This window comes from Doryrhamphus excisus, linkage group LG19, assembly GCF_037039965.1.
Source record: "Doryrhamphus excisus strain RoL-2023G ecotype Guam linkage group LG19, RoL_Dexc_Guam_v1.1, whole genome shotgun sequence".
Lineage (NCBI taxonomy): Eukaryota > Metazoa > Chordata > Actinopteri > Syngnathiformes > Syngnathidae > Doryrhamphus > Doryrhamphus excisus.
In genome coordinates, this window is record NC_136375.1 from 11,275,983 (window position 1) to 11,292,612 (window position 16,630).

At 42.4% G+C, this 16,630-nt stretch overlaps 1 protein-coding gene and 1 long non-coding RNA gene across 2 annotated transcripts; one reads left to right on the plus strand and one right to left on the minus strand.

The window, feature by feature from the left end:
* Nucleotides 1–452: 452 nt before the first annotated feature.
* On the minus strand, nucleotides 453–7,640 carry LOC131106781 (uncharacterized). Its single transcript, XR_013630428.1, has 6 exons — nucleotides 7,188–7,640; nucleotides 2,782–2,865; nucleotides 2,264–2,649; nucleotides 1,900–2,079; nucleotides 794–843; nucleotides 453–492 (listed from the first exon to the last, which is right to left on the minus strand). It is a non-coding gene; the product is annotated as an uncharacterized LOC131106781 (long non-coding RNA).
* jdp2b (Jun dimerization protein 2b) lies at nucleotides 3,876–14,400 on the plus strand. The gene is made up of 5 exons (XM_078799282.1): nucleotides 3,876–4,055; nucleotides 4,785–4,828; nucleotides 12,753–12,971; nucleotides 13,222–13,326; nucleotides 13,453–14,400. Exons 3-5 carry the CDS (start codon nucleotides 12,777–12,779, stop codon nucleotides 13,642–13,644), a joined length of 492 nt encoding a protein of 163 aa, XP_078655408.1. The 5' UTR covers nucleotides 3,876–4,055; nucleotides 4,785–4,828; nucleotides 12,753–12,776; the 3' UTR covers nucleotides 13,645–14,400.
* Nucleotides 14,401–16,630: the final 2,230 nt, after the last annotated feature.

Sequence of the window (16,630 nt, forward strand, 5' to 3'; positions counted from 1 at the left end):
TTATCTCATCCTGATGTGCCGCCCAGACCGCTATGCTTCCTGCTTTGCTGTTATATTCCCAAGGAAGTGCTATATTTACATGGATTAATCAATGTCACGGGGCATTCGCGCGTTACCTGATGTGACACGGTTGGCGTAGATATACTGTGTGTAAGTATTAGCCAGATGTTATCATTAAGGCCTTACATACTAATACATGAATGTACATAATGAGCTAATATTTTGCCTCGTGTAGCTAAACGGGGTCACCAGAATGTTAGAAACTGCTCTACAGATGATGCAGTGCCGTTAAACGTGATTGCAAAACGCAACCATATTACATCAGTGACAGTATCAATCAAATACAAAATACAGTACAAAATGTTAAGACAAAGTGTTACGTTGAAGACCAAGCTAACCTGACATGTTTTCTGCAACTGAAATAATGGCAAAAAAAACTCAGTTACTCTTACATTTTGGCTGCCAACTTCCTATTCTTCCCTCCATCCTGGCCTGTTATGACATAGAAAAACATTTGAAAATGTGCAAACATCAGGGCATGCGTCTGTCTGTCTGTGTGTGTGTGTGTGTGTGTGTTCACTCCATAAACGTCTGGGGATTATTTTGAAAGAAGAAGAACAAAAAGTAAGGAAGGAAATTAAAAAAGGGGCTGTTTGCCTTATTGTGTCTACAAAATATGCAGTGCGGTCAGGAATGAGGAATGAGTCAGGACAAGTGTCTGGCTCTCCGGGTATTTCCCAAAGATGTGACAGTGGACTACGATGCTGATGTTTAAAAAAAATAAGCGACCGACCTGTTTGCAGCCAACAGTTGTAACGCTCATCAAGGTGAGAAGGCGTCTTTCTGGGAATTAAACCGCAAAAGCACAAGTGTTAAAGTCTGTGTAAACACCAGTGAGTCAACAGACACAAGGATGTAAAGTCAACGGTGCAAAAGTACATGAGAAAAAAAAACAAAAATGTTAAAATAAATATTAAGTAAAATTAAAATATTCTTTCTAAAATACATAATTAAAAATAACATTTTTATATTTTTTTATAAATAAATATTAGGAAAAAATATATATTTAAAGTCCTCATTTTTTTAGCAGAACATCTGATGACAACATAGTAAGACATCTCTGAAAAAGAAAAAAATTAATACAATCTAAAAATAAAAGTTGAAAAAAACGGTACAAATACCAATAAAAAAAATTAAACTCAACTTCTCATAAAAAAAATAAATGATTAATTCAATACATCTTAATCTTGTCTTAAAAAAAAAAGGAAAAAAAATGTCAATAGGTATGAATGTGAGTGTGAATGGTTGTTTGTCTATATGTGCCCTGTGATTGGCTGGCGACCAGTCCAGGGTGTACCCCGCCTCTCGCCCAAAAACAGCTGGCATAGGCTCCAACAAATCTGCGACCCTTGTGAGGATAAGAGGTATAGAAATGGATGGATGAGGCACCCTTGCTGTCACAAGGAGCTAGCTAGCTCAGTGTACAGTGGCTCCGTGACCACACAGCTAGACATCACAATACTGGCACACCAGGCCATTTACCCTGACAGGAAGTTCAGCATTACTGAAGACACCCCCCCAAAATTCACCCCAGAAGAACTGTGAAGCCGAAAGTCACTGATGTTGCACTTTTATCATGGCATCTCCATTCTTCCACACCAAACTTGTCCAAATATGAAGCTTCAACCCCTAGCTTTTGTCCATTTAATGTATTTAATTTAATTTTCTGCATGCAGCTCCAGAGTGCACATTTGGTTAGCTTTCATATTGCTTTTGGCAGGGGTCAGTTCCTGTTTAATGGTTTAAAACGCAAAAAGAACATGCACCGAGTGACGGCTCGGGTGGTTTTCCTGCACCCAGAGAGTAACAGGGACCAAAAAACCAAAAACTCTCTCGTACCCTGACTATTCATGCACGGCCAGACGTCTCCTGTTTCACGATCTGTTCTGCTTTATTAACCCCGCTGGCCACCTCTGAGATGTGTTCCACGTCTATGTTCGGAGTGACTGTGACGCACGCACGCGATGATGATCTCCCCTCAGATGCGAGACATAAATCACGGCGGAACCAAATTAGAATCTAAAAAAAGGGAACACAGTGGGTATTTTTTGGGAGCCTGGAATAACTCGGGAGCATGTACAGGGTGGAACAATTGAGATGGAAACTAAAGACAGGAAGGAAAGTGTCACATTGTTGATTGGAAAAATGACATCAAATGTAAGAAATGCATGTAATTGTTAAGAGTGCTGTTTGCTGGACTCACAGTGCAGTGATGTGTAGTTACTCTGTATCAACACTAGAGGGAGGCAGAAGGGGAAAGTCACATTGAATGTTCTGGGACTTTTTTCAAGTTTTCTGAAACAACACTGGGTTATGCCTCAAAAATACTCCTCAAATGGTGGGTTTCACCTCAAGTATAAAAGGTCAGAGTGAAATTTATGGCATCAGACTTACCCAGGCAGCTGCAATAACATGATGTTAAGTTGCACAGGAAGTCCCGGCCAATCAAAGGTGGGCGACTAATATGAATGTGGGGAATCAAACATCTATAAACGGTGAACCATGAGGGTTAAACAAAGTGACTGAAATAACTTAACCTAACCTGGCAAATGCTCCACACAGCAAGGAATAAAAGAGGAAGTGATGGCCCTAAAAAGCAGCAATAATAGACTCCACTGTATATTTCTGATACACGGTAGTTCTTATGGCTGTATTGTGGATTTATTTTCCATCACACGCACATGCAGTACTGCAATAATTATATAATTATGATAACTTTACCTCTGATGGACAAGTAATCAGTCTTGGGTGTAGTTTGTCTCTTGTCCAAAGTAGGCCCGAGTTAGGCTCCATCTGATCTGTGAACTTAAAGAGCAAAAAATGAACAATTAGACAAATGATTGGATATTAAAATGTAGGGGTGTCATAAGACGATGTGAAAAAATATTACAAAATCTTGGACAATTTACACTCTTCTGCACTCTCTGTGTGAATGCTAGCGGCCCAGCCTCCACCCACCGAGACAAAGACTGACAATAGGGCTCACTCCGTTCATGCTGTTGTTCTATGGAACAAAAGTGTCAATGTGCTGAGAGTGAACTGTTTGGAAGCGGAGGCACATGGTAATATATTGAGGCCGGCAAAATGAGCAAGCTCATTATCGTTTATTGTGTGTTGCATTCATTCATTTATTATCATTCCAGTCCTAATGCCCACGAGATGAGTGTTTTTCTCAGAACAGGAAAGTTTTAATCTCGCAAGATCTTGAGACACTCATATTAAAATGTAATAATGGTTTTATGAATAAGTAAAATCAAGCATGAATGATAAATGTTAACAATGGCATGCACTTTAAAGCAAAGGCTACTAGGTCAGTTTATTTACATATCAGCGGGCTTTTGATTCATGCTTGCAATATATGAGCATCTGTGGTATTTTTTTTACACTCAAAAGTTTATGCCACTTTGATATCTTGACTTTTTGTTCACTAAACAGGCTAAAACAAAACAACTTGTCATTAAACAACAAAGCATTTTGTAATTATTGCTTATTTGGCTAATAAGCTAATAACTAAATAGCCCTGTTTTTCACATATAATAACCAAATTACGGAATATTCTGATGTGAGCAATTCGGATTAGTTTTAGAAGATGCCGCCACATATGGCCCCCAGGCATCCATTTTCTTTCATTCAACTTCTCCTGCCTTTGAGTTGAATTCAGCATGAAAGTGTTGTCTGTAAGTAAGTATTTGTTTACATGTGCAAGTTATTGTTGAAAAGTGTTCCTCTGGTGCTGTTTATGTTTTTGGTTGCTAGGGGGCGGGGCTAAACCAACCTCAGCCCGCATGTACGCTGACGTCTGGCTCCGACACTTCCGCATTCCTGCGCTCTCCCAGACCTGGCCCACTACATAAACGGGCTGATGCAACGACTCCAGCTAGTCCCCGAACCCGCTGCCGAGTCCTAAAATCCCCCCCACACACACCAATCCACGTTTTTTTTTTTTGGCTCCGTCTTCTGCGGATTTTGTTTGGTTTATTCAGGGCGCACAACAGGTAAGCACAGAGCGATCTGCCCGCCTTGTGTTGCTAGCGTGTGGTTGGCTGCGTGGCTAATGTTCTTCTTGTACACACATCTTGTACATTTCTACACGTAGTTTTCTTTTAAATCGTTTAATTCATGTACTATACACACACACACGATATGTGCTCTCGGTCTTTAAACAATATCTCATTAGACCCAGTAAGAACACACGAATATTAATGACTTATAAAGTTTGTGTAAACTACAGTCGTTACAAGTGTCACTTTTACAGGCTTGTTTTGTAACGGGACTGTTAGCTTAATGACAACTTGTGTAGGAACAATGTTTGCATTTAGATGTATTATTGTATGTGTATATGTTTTATGTGTATATATTTAGGTTTATTTTTTAACCCCGCGTGTGAAGACAGTTATGTAACATGGCTACTGCGCCAAACTGCACTCAATTTTCACTCGTTTTTAGATTTAAACCTATACAAGCAGACTTTAATCACCAAGTTTTTACATACCGTACTGCCAGTCCTGTAAACACAGTTATAATGTCTGATTCGGCTGGATTGTGTACTTATTTATAGTAATACGCTTGGTTCTAGTGATGATTGTGTCAAAGGATGCGGACCATGTTCACATGAATTGAATGGGTTAGTCCGTCTTCAAAAACCCCATTGGTAACGTCCTGTACAAACTACAAAAATGACTTAATGCTAATTATTTTTCCACTTTCCCTCCCCCTCTCCACAGTGTGCGGACACAGTTGCACCATTGACAGAAGGACTTCACTCTGAGTAAGCATAAAGTTTTTTTTATTTTAAGCAATAAGGGAGAGTTTAGCAATGAATGTGACCTTTAGCTGGCTGTGTGTGATGAAAGCTAAGGATTTGTAATATTAAATATTGTGTTACTTAAAGGCTGCATTGACTAAGTGAACTGCGTGCAGGAAGTGCATGGGAATATGAATAAATCTGATAGCGCTGTTTAATTATTACACTTCCTCATCAACAATGGTGTGTTGTTTTCATAAAAATCCTGTAAAACGTCTACGAACAAGGCCAACTCTACCGAGGTTCATTTAAGGCCAAAATAGTCATGGCCGGGACACGCAATGGGAAAAATGATGGGACTGTGTGACTTGCAAGTTCATAGGTTCAGTATTTTCCAAATTTGTGACGCAGTTGCACTCCAGCTGCTGCGTGCCGCGTTTGAATGACGCGCGTACTCTGCTTTGTGTCTTTATTTACATGTGTCTTAGGTGAACAAGGTAGAAAATGCCCCCACAGCGCCTGCCCGGGCACATCCATTGGATAGTTTTGTCATAAACGGAATGCCGCGGCGGATTCACGGAGGAATGGCTTTGACAGGCAAGGTGCTGAGAGGCTGGACGTGGGCGCGCGGGGGGTTTATTTTAAGTAGAAATGCCTTCCAGTGCGTCTGCGGGGAGCTGGAAATGCCGGCGCTGCACCGCAGTGCACAGACTGCAGACGCATTGCAGGCGAGCCAGCCAACTATGCAACAGCAAGCTCGCTGATACTAACAGTGGTGTTGAGAGGGAGGGAGGGGGTATCACATTATCAGTAGGGCATTGTTGGCCCCGTAAACCTTTCCACATGTTTTGTCAGAAGTGGGCTTTTTTTTTGTCTGCGTGTCAACGTTATTGAACATCTAAGACAAATAGGGCACACAGTACATTGTTTCATCAGAGTCTGCCTGACATATGATGAAACAGAGGCCAAAGTATGAAGCGGCATTAAAATGACACGTTATGTAATCCCAGCCATTGCTTCAACAGGCAGCATTAAATCACATTTTCTGGTCTTGGTCAATATCTTATTGTCGGGGACTGCGCACCGGATTTGTTGCGGGTGTCAACGGCGTACGTTTGAAAATGGCTTTCTTATTTAATCCACGTCTGAGCCCGAGGCCTAATCCCAACATGCGACGGGGGACAAATGGTTATAATTCAAGCGAGACCACCCAAGATGTAGAAATAGACTTTTAGAAGAGGCAGGAATCGAGCCAATCATCACACAGTAACGCACGGCACTTGTGCTTTGTGTTTGGATTTGTCCGACAATATGTTCTCCCAACGACACTAACCTCAACATGCACCGAACGCACCGCTGTCGCTAACATTATTGCCAAGTTCAGTCATGCGTGTTCCTTCTGAAAGTGGCAAGCCGCTCAGAGCCGAGCCAACGGCGAAAAAAGGTGAAATTAAGAGAGGTTCAATTTTCTGCTAATGACTTCATCGCCCACACACGCCATCGCCGTCTCCTCGGCTAATGACCACAGATGACCGCAGCGCAGCATCAGAACGACTGGTGTCATGGCAGCCAATGAAAATAGGATGAGGGTTGGCAGGAATGTCCGTAATGTATATTTGGACTTTTCCTGTCCTCAAGACAAATTATCTGCTTTCCTGAGAGGATTGCGAAAGGCTAAAAGTCAACATGATGATGATGGCTGAGAGCTTGGCCGCAGATTTGGGAGCGAGCGTGCCTTGGCTGCTCACTGGTGGCCATCAGGAGAACATTTCATAGGGGCGAGAGATGCTGGCGTGTGGCGCCTCTAAGGTCCTTTTTAGTTCATAAGTAGACCCATCGAACAACGCTGGTAAAGCGACTGATTGCATTTTGGAAAGTGTGTATGGCTTTTCCCGTTCAACCAGAGTCTGGCAGCAATAAAACTGCAACTTTTGTCTCATTTAAAGGTAAATTAGACAACAAAATACCTCTGGTCTGCTGAGTTTTATCACTAAAGCTCTGTTGGCGCCGGACGCTTCAATTGAGTGTACATTTTTCATTGTTTCCATTGCTAAGTGTCCCAAGGTGGACTGGTTGAAATAGCATGCTCGATTACACAGTTTGTTGTTGTTTTTTTTAAAGACTCAGGGTGTGTGTGTTTTGGATTCTTTGCCATTATTACATTGTCTTGCTGCTAGAATGTAAAGTCGTCCCTTGCAGTATCGCAGTTTGATTACCGCTTCATCACTATATTGCATTTTTGTGAAATTAATTAATGACCAAATGATCCCTGTTTCGTGGTAAACTATGGTCTATTATTAGTCAAAACATATTGAAATTCAATATGTTATGTAGTATTCTGGCCACTAGGCAGCAGTAATGACAAGACATTGAGACGACTTACCTTAACACTGCATGAAGTCAGCCATGGCATGTCCAAAAGTTCTCCTCTCATCCCGTGTAGAAGTGGTACATTTTTGGCTTCTTCTTATTTGAAGGTAACTGGTTAGCTTGCTGGCTACCGCCCGTCTCAAGTCCCTGCAGCATAAGCGTTGCACAATGTGATGTCAACAATGAATAATAGGACCATAAAGGTGACAATAGGGGTGTTATTTCATGTGTAAACGGATTTAATCATGTCAAAAAACAGATTTAGGGAGTCAGCCGTCATGCTAATTAACTCACAAAGCATGGCTGTCTCGCCTAATCACCACAACCGTATCGTGATGAACAGAGCTGTGGGCATACCTGAGTACAGTAATGTCATGTTTAGCGTGCTAAATTGGTTCCATGCCTGACCGTAGTAAGTAAGATTCTTTATTTATAAATGGAACCAATGCACAGAGTGAACCCTCCGGATTGGATGCATGCACATGGCAATGTACTGAAACCAGCAAAAATGTCATTTTAATTTATTGTGTGATTAAAACTTTATTATTCATTCCAAACCAAACTGTTACTTGTTGAGTTAAGCCTTTAGTGCCCCCCTCCCCTATTTTAAAGCAAGCGTATATAAAAGGTAATGAGAGGCCTTTGAAAGCGCCCCTGTACCCCTCCTCATTCAGCATGGCCATAGGGGATGTGGATAATAGGGGCTGCCAGTCGTCCTGTTGGCTATTGGGAAGGAATTCCACAGCGCTGCTAATTGTTCTCAGGAATGACTCAGGAAATGGACAGAGCTGAAAGTGAGCTGAGGCTGGCGAGCAAAGCGACTTGTGCCTTGAAAGATACATACAGGACACACTGTCTGCTCACACACACACACACACACACACATGTATATACACACGTCCAGCTAGATTGGTTTTGGGCTGCAGCCAGCAATGGCATTGAGCACGGTCCTCTATTTCACAGCTAATACATGACATTTCTGCTACACCCCTTTGGCTGGCGTCCTCCCCGTTCGACCCAAGAGAGGCTGCAGCAGCCCACACCGCCACTGGGCCTGTGTAGGTGTCTTTGTTTGAGGTTAGCGTGCGCCCAAAAAGGCACGGCACGGGCTTTTCTGCTCGGCTGCAAAAGCACAGTAACGCCGTTGCATCATCAAACGCTGACCGCTAAAACCTCGACTGCTGGCAGGAAAAAGAAAATACCCATCTTTATGAAAACAGGTTCAATCATTTTGACACGCGTTTTGGGGTAGATTGGCAAACCACGGAGCGCTTTGTGTCTTAAGAGACGAAAGGGGAATTCTAAGACTCACGTGGCAGTTTGAAAAGCAGAACAGAAGAAATATGAAAGGTGTTAAAGTGAAAAGCCGGGAGTTACATACAGCTGGAGTTGTTATGTACTGCATTTTACAACATTACAATAACTCTTGCGGGATGGCGCATAACTCACTTCTCGTAATTGGCAGCTATCTGAACACATGATCTGATGCAATGTTTGCGTACACCTCATGTATTTTCATGCATTTGGCCTCAATTTGGGCCATCCCTGCAGTCGGAATCTAATCTTTTTGGGTAGAATGGAAACCACGTCAATGTTTCCACATGACACTGAGAAATAAGACATGCATGGGAGTCTAATTTCCATATGCACACACACAGATAAAATATGATGATGGCTAGTGTGTCACTCTCCATCATACAGTGGAACCTGACACAATCTCTTCCGGAACGGGGGTACACGCATGATTTGTTCAGATTCTGAAACTATTCTCCTCATAATCCATTATCCCGTATCCATTACTAACTGTACAGCAACAATAGTAAGTAAAATAAACATTATTGATATGATATACAGGGGAGAACGTTTGTTTTGTGGGGGAGGCAAAAAGAGGTGATGACGTAACTGCAGAATAAAAGGAAGTAATTTTCCCAGCAGTTTTAAGATGGCCACATGGTGGCAGAAGAGCTCGGCATGGATCTTTTGCAAGTAAAAGCAAGGAGGAAGTGTCGCATGCAGAATCGGGGTGTGAATCTCAGCACTGACAATTCGATACACATCTCGAGGCACTGCTGCGATACGATACTATAACGATACATGGAAGTTTCTGGTGATACGATGCGATACGATTCACCCTTTTCACGATGCAATAATCATTTAGTTCAAATCAATGGAATCAGATATGATATGGTGCAATTTCTAGCGATATGTTGTAATTCAACATAACGCAAATAAGCAAAGGGTAAAATTGGAATTCAGTATGGTCCTACTAAAAGGATTTGGCTTTATTCCTTATAGGCACTAAACAAACAACTAAAGTGCTGTTTGTCTTTTTTTTTACTATGCACCACATCTTGATCATTCTTTTTACCATCTTAAAACAGTAACAACCTTTCAAAAACAACTTTCCTCACACTTTCACATCGGCTATGCAATTAAAATAGCAGTGGTTCAGTGATGGAGTAAAACAATTAATAATTACTGCTGTAAAAAATACAGTACGTAGCAACAACACAGCTAAAGTGACACTTTCAACAGTCTGTAAAACATACTGCTAATATGAATGCACTAGAAGTTAGGCTAATACAGTAGTGAGGAGCAGAAAGTGGAAAACAACTTATACCCTTTAAAAAAAAAAAAAAAAAAAAAAAAGAAGCCAACTGCTCTGCTGTTCTAATGTCACCTGCTGTGCTGAACACTCATTCGGCGGGGGGGCACACTTGTTGCAAAGACGTACAAATAGCTCCTGGACAATTTGGAAAGCAGCGCAAGATCCACTTGTTCTGACCTGATTTGCTTGGTTTTTCCCCGGTGTCCGACGAGGAACTAGACGGCGGTGTTTGACTTGTCCGTGTTGTGGTGTCCCCTTTTTAAGGGGGTCTGCGTGTTTGTCTTGCTGCCGTTGTACGGCTTCTTAATGTGGCATTCTTTGCAAATATCGGGGGCGGGGGGAATAAATATAGAAACTTCCTCGCTGCTGCTTGTGTGCGAACGTCCATACTGTTTTACTACGAGTTGTATATGTGCCTCATGGCTTACATCCGTATTCAATACAAAACGCGAAACAATGATGGTGCAGTCATTACACCTGGGGAACAGCATATGGGGTGAAATTGAACATTAATAAAACGGTGCTTGCATCAGATTTTACTTATACCCACAAATGCATCACAATGAATCTATATTTCACCTGTCAATTGCATCCATAACCCAGCGAATGAGTTGATGCACTTGCATTGTGTGCATGCACATTGATGTTCCGATTAATATCGATTATTTTCCACACCCTTAGTGCAGAAGGTGACATATTGTCGAGAACCACCACCGATAGATTGCATTCCTGCAGGGAAACACTTGAAGTGCATATTATTCATAGGTGCTGCTCTTGCTACCATATGGTGCTATGCCTTGCCTTTCAGTCTGCCTCTTTGCAAAAACGAAAAGTCCTTGGCGCCCGCCATTCCTGCGCCCCTCCCGGGAGTTTTCACTGAGAGGCAATTTTGTCTAAGAAAGATTTTTACCAGAGCTTGTCTTGTTCTTTTCCCCCTCTCCAGAAAAAACAACAGGCGGCTGCCAAGCGCAGTGTAAATGGGAGCACACACGAAAAAGTGGACGAGAGGGAGAAGTCCCTCAAGAGGGGAAGCGAAGGGAGGAATGAAATAATAAAATGCATCATTGGACTCTGGCTCGGCGTTCTAACTTGTCCTTGGAGCGAATAAATCACGCAGGCCAAACAAAGAGGTCATAAGAACAGTATGGAGATGAACTACTGGCTCAGGTGTACTGTCTGTCACGTGTCTGCATTAGTAACGCAGGAAGCTCCATGGAGAAAATACAACTGCACAAATGCATTTCAGGCAGCCACCTTTCAGGCCGCGTGCACGTCACGGCCAGTCTCCTCTCCGCTTGGCAGTTAATTCCAGCCCCAACTGTAAAAACACTTTTGAGACCAGCCCATAAGCTGGGTGGAGTACATTAGAATAGAGTTACATAACCCTTCCTCTATGGCTTTTGTAATAGAAAAATAAATAATCAGTATAACTTCCAATCCATCCTCGTCTGTCGGCTCGTCACCCGGCAGCACGGTCAGCTGTCTGAGCACAATGCACGTCTTTGTTGCGTCCATCTGAGGGGGGCTTTGTTTGCCTCCTATGCAACCTGTCCTAGCTCAGCTCTGTCCCAAAGCTGGGAAGTAGCATGGGGGGGGGGGGGTTTAACACTGGTAGCGTCCTCATGGGTGTGACTTGCAGTCTACAAAATAATAGAAATAATGGCCGTCCTAAATCCATGATTAACTGTACATGCAGTGTTTAAAGGCACAGCGTCACAAGCAGAGAATGTTTAAAAGATGTCATACGATACCTGATGGTTGTCTCTACCATCCATTCATCTAAGGCAGGGGTCTCAAACTCAATTTACCTGGGGGCCACTGGAGCTAGGGTCTGGGCAAGGCTGGGCCGCATCACGTTTTCCAAAAAAAACGAAAAAAAAAAAACGCATTTATTAAAAACAGAAAAATATACAAACTTTTTCAGTGCTTTGGTTCCGATTTTCTACAATAAAAGCTCTGATAAAACATTCCACTGTTCTCAAATATCTTAATTTTTATTTTTCTGCACAAAATAAATAAAAATAAACAAATCAAGAATAAAGAAAATCAATCAGTAATAAATAAATATAATAATAATAATAAAACGGCATATTGCACAGCTGCAGGATCTTGAGACACATGCTAACTCGCAAACTAGAAAGCTAGCGACCTAAACGGTAGCCTTCAAGTTATTTCCTTTAAACTTAAACAGCCAAAAACTTACCACTTCCACACGGATAGGGAGGATAACTATTAACAGTTATTTAACCTTTAACATGAACATTAATCAAACGTAATAATTTTTTCTGGGTACATGATACCATACAGCATTCATATCAAACTTGCGCGGGCCGCACTAACATTAAACTTTCATATCATCAAACTAATGTCCTGCGAGACCCCTGATCTAAGGATTTATGACTTTTAGATTCTTTATGATCCATCCAGGAGGCTGCTACCGTGCAGCTGCATCTCTTTGTCAAACCAGATATCCGGTCACATCAGTTTATCCTCCATTACCCTACCTTAGATGTTCCTTGACTACTGGAGGAATTCAATAGTCCAGAAACGCATGTGTCTTCTGTGCTGCACACGAGGTTGAACGGAAGGACAGCGTGTCGTCATGCATCTGCAACATGTGTTTCCCATCTCCGCCGCGACTTTAAGATGTCTTCATTCTCCACCCTGCACATGAAATAAGTTAAAAAGAGGATGGCAGTGGCAGGGTTTGTATTTTTAATGCTGCTAAAGTGATTCAAAAAGCCACTTCGGCATACCGCAAGAGGCACGTGTACCTGATAAAACTTGGCTTTCGTGGCCGTTGAATGATGTCATGCAGAAACAAGTTGTTGTTATGGCGATGGTAGATGACAAGAAGACACATGATGGTGAGGTCAGCGGCCAAAAAGATGATGTTGCTATGAGGAGGCTGCAAGATGAGATACCTGCTAAATGTCTAAACACACCTTCTCTCTCCTGTGTCTCTCGTAGCGGCGGGGGTGGCCGGGGTTGGACATGATGCCGGGACAGATACCGGACCCTTCGCTGGCGGCGGGCTCTCTGCCCAGCCTGGGCCCGCTGGCGGGCATCTCGGCCACCACGCTCACCGACCAGCTGAAACTGGCCGACTTCCACCAGCTGGGCGCCATGTTCTCGCCGCTGCACTTCCTGGGGCGGCTAGGGAAGAGGCCGCTCGCCATCAAAACAGAGGTGAGCGGGGAGGAGAGAAAGAGGAAGCGGCTCCAGAGATGTTTGCCTAATAAGAACAGAGAAAACGAAAACAAAAAGTTCATACAGAGGTGTCCCAATTGTGGTCCGTGGGCCATTTTTGGTGCATATATTCACCATACATTTTTCATGTCATTCTAAGTTTAAATTGTGCCCCCCTTGAGTGGTTAGGACAAGAATTACTTGTAAGTTCTGGTTTCACACTAAATGCCAATGGTTTATTGCTTTGCAGATGGACGAAGATGAAGAGAGGAGGAAACGAAGGCGAGAAAAAAACAAAGTAGCGGCAGCGCGATGCCGAAACAAGAAGAAGGAGCGAACGGACTTCCTCCAAAGGGTGAGTTCCTCACACAAGCGCTGCATACTGATGAGACTCCACCCCAGCGGCTGACCTAAAACATTTCGTCAGCACAGCCCGGAATGAGCAACGTGCACACAGTCAAGTTCCATCTTGTCCTTCCAGGAATCGGAACGCCTGGAGATGGTGAACTCTGAGCTGAAGGCCCAGATCGAGGAGCTGCGCCTGGAGAGGCAGCAGCTCATGGTGATGCTCAACCTCCACCGGCCCACCTGCATCGTGAGGACCGACAGCGTCAAAACCCCCGAGAGCGAGGCCAACCCCCTGCTGGAGCAGCTGTCCACCGACGCCAAATGAAAAGCAACCAGGGACAGGAGGGTGAAAAGCGCACCGAGTTATCCCCGAGTGCCATTTCACATTTCAAAGCAAGCACTTGAGCTCCATGCTGGACACTTTTGGAGACTCTGCCCAAAGACCTACTGCTACACGAGCTGGCTCTGTCCGATGCAATACTGGAAATACCCCCGTTTTCATCTCCAGTTCGTACGCCTTGTTGTGTTGTTGACACCTGCTGTGCCTCATCACAACTTCAAACCAGCTACCAAAAGGGACCAATGGAAACACTGCAAATGACACCACGGCGCTCTCCTCGTAAAGGCTTGAGCAGACTGTACGCCATCGCCCGTTTTCCTTCGTATGCTAGTTGAATCTACAGGTGTACTTTTAGGATACTTTTGAGACTTTGTGTAGGCTGCCTATGATGGAACGAAGGCAGTTTGCGGTTGATCCGACTTGTGGGACGCTGGCGTCATGAAATAGCACATATACGCAAAAAAAAAAGTGTTTACACCCATGTTTGTCCATTATTGTACTTGTTTTATACGCCTTTGTACACATAAACATGTCTAAATGAAATGTCAATCACTTGATGTGATTTTTATTCAAACTACAATGTGTCTCCTGTCAAACAGCTGTGAAAACATTTCTTTTTCTATTTTCAGCTGAGCAGTATTTCAATGTCTGGACATGTATCTGCCATGTATGACTCTGTTACACCCCCCCCCCCCCATGTAGATTAAAGTCTATTTTCTAACGACTCCAGCGAAGGTATATATTCTTTTACAAGGTGTGAAGACAAACATAACTCGTGGATGTGGCTCACTTTTATAACGCTGTAAAGATCACAAAAATATTATGGAAATACATTTGAAAAATTCCCCCCAAAATTTAAATAGTTGAAAAAAAATAGCAAAAATGGAAAAAAACTGCTCCAATTTTCAGAAAATAAAGTCAAAATATTCAGAGAAAAAAGTTATATTCTAATGAGATATTACAATGTGGGCAAAATTCTCATAATCTTTCAGTTAAATAATGTTATTTTAGATTTAGATTATTAATCAGCATCAGAGATTAAAGTCATTTTATGTGGTAAAAATATTTTGTCGTAATTTTTTAAAAAATAACTTCTTGGCATATTGGTTGTATCCTCGCCATTTGTGGCCCTCAGTGGAAAACATTTGGACTTCCCCGAGCGGACCAAAACAAACGTGGCAAACGGCGCCATCTTGTGGATACTTTGTGAACTACTTATTCAGCTTCAAATCTAAATGGTCAAACAATTAATGCAGGGTGTCCAAAGTGTGGCCAAGAGGATGTTTTTTCTTCTTCAAACAATTGGAAATAAGGAGCAGCTAACGGCTAAAAACATGCTACACTGACCAGGTATTTTTCTCTCACACAAATGACAAGTTTAAATCAAACATGGCGGACATGATTGTTTTGGGTGTGAAGCAAAGGAAAGTGGGCGGGAGAAGCTGGCTACAGGTGATCGGTGTAGGAAGGCATTAATCGGCATTTTGATCGATTGGAGCATCCCTCCTTTAGTGCTAACATTTTTGGCTTTCTGGAACAGATGAATATTGGATTTACATGATTTGTTTTAGTAAAAATATATTCCGTTAGCGTCTGTTTGGATGGATGGACGGTCTGGGTCATCCCTGTACTAGACCGCCCTCAGGTGAAATAATACTGATATAATTGTCTTATTTAAAAGATTAGGGGAGAGAAAAAAGAATAATTTAGGTAAATGATCCCTCTGATGTGGATTAATGGAAACAAACAGCCAAGCAGCCAGTTTGTAAAGGGCCTTCTTTCATGTGAAGCAACACAAAGACGTCTTATGGGGGCGCTCCATTGAAAATTCACAGATTTGGCCAAATTTTGAAACAAAAAACCTGCCGAGAACCCTTCAGATTTCTATGCTCCCACTGACACACGCCGCCCATTATTATGATCTTGGAAGCGCTAATGGAATCTTGAGTGGTAATACAAGTAAATAATGAAATTAAAAAGGAACCCTTGTACCATTGTGGGTCCTATTCAGGCCCATTAGGAGCTCCGGTATTCTCATGCTAATCTCACATTCAGCTTTTTTGTGTCCACTTAATGAATTCAGTGTTTTTGCTTCCAAACCGCGTTGCTCAGACATTCGTGGAGGTGCTGGCACAGAAACAAAGACGTATTTTAGGGGGGGGTCTCATTGTTGTAATTATTAAAGTAAACACAAACACTGGAGGGGTGTTGACACACAGCTGCACACACTCGAGGCTGTGTTTGTACAGTGAGAGAAAGGACCAAGCAACCCTCAAGACTTGTCCAAAACAACAAAAAAAGATCTCATTATTTGGCGCTTCTCAAGAGCCAGGCAGCAGGGCGGGATAATAAGCTTTGAAGACTCACAATTTCATCCGTTGGGGAGATTTTGGCATGAGATAAAATGTTTCCCCTCTGCCAAAATATGGTGTGATTTAAAAAAAAAAAAAAAGTATTCTTGGACAATGGACAGCAGCACTATTTAATTCGACATTTTTTTTTTTGCTTTTAATCATATAACAGTACTGCCTTTGGGTGTGTTCAGTAGATAAAAACTCTTGTGCATGTCAAAATGATTTAAATACTTAGTTGGCACTGTCAAGTTGTGTTTAAACGTGCTGCCAAATTGTATATAGAGCAGTTTTTTACGGGGGTCAACATTTGTTGACATTAAAATATCGCTCAAATTTTGCCGTTCCATGCGTGTCTGAATTCCTTGTCTCTTGCCTCCAAACATGCAGGAAGAGGGTTTGCTCTGTGCACTGGTTCAGCACCTAAACGCCTCACAGACCTCATCGGTCATATATAGTCGCATTGGGCCGCGAGCGTATACAATACATACAGTAAAAGAGTGATGCTTTGTGAAGATCAATGCAAGGTAACGTTGTAGAAGTTAGGAGGGAAAGACATTTAAAGGCTAAAATGCCACAGCACCCACGTGGGAACATTATTTTATTTTTATTTATTATTA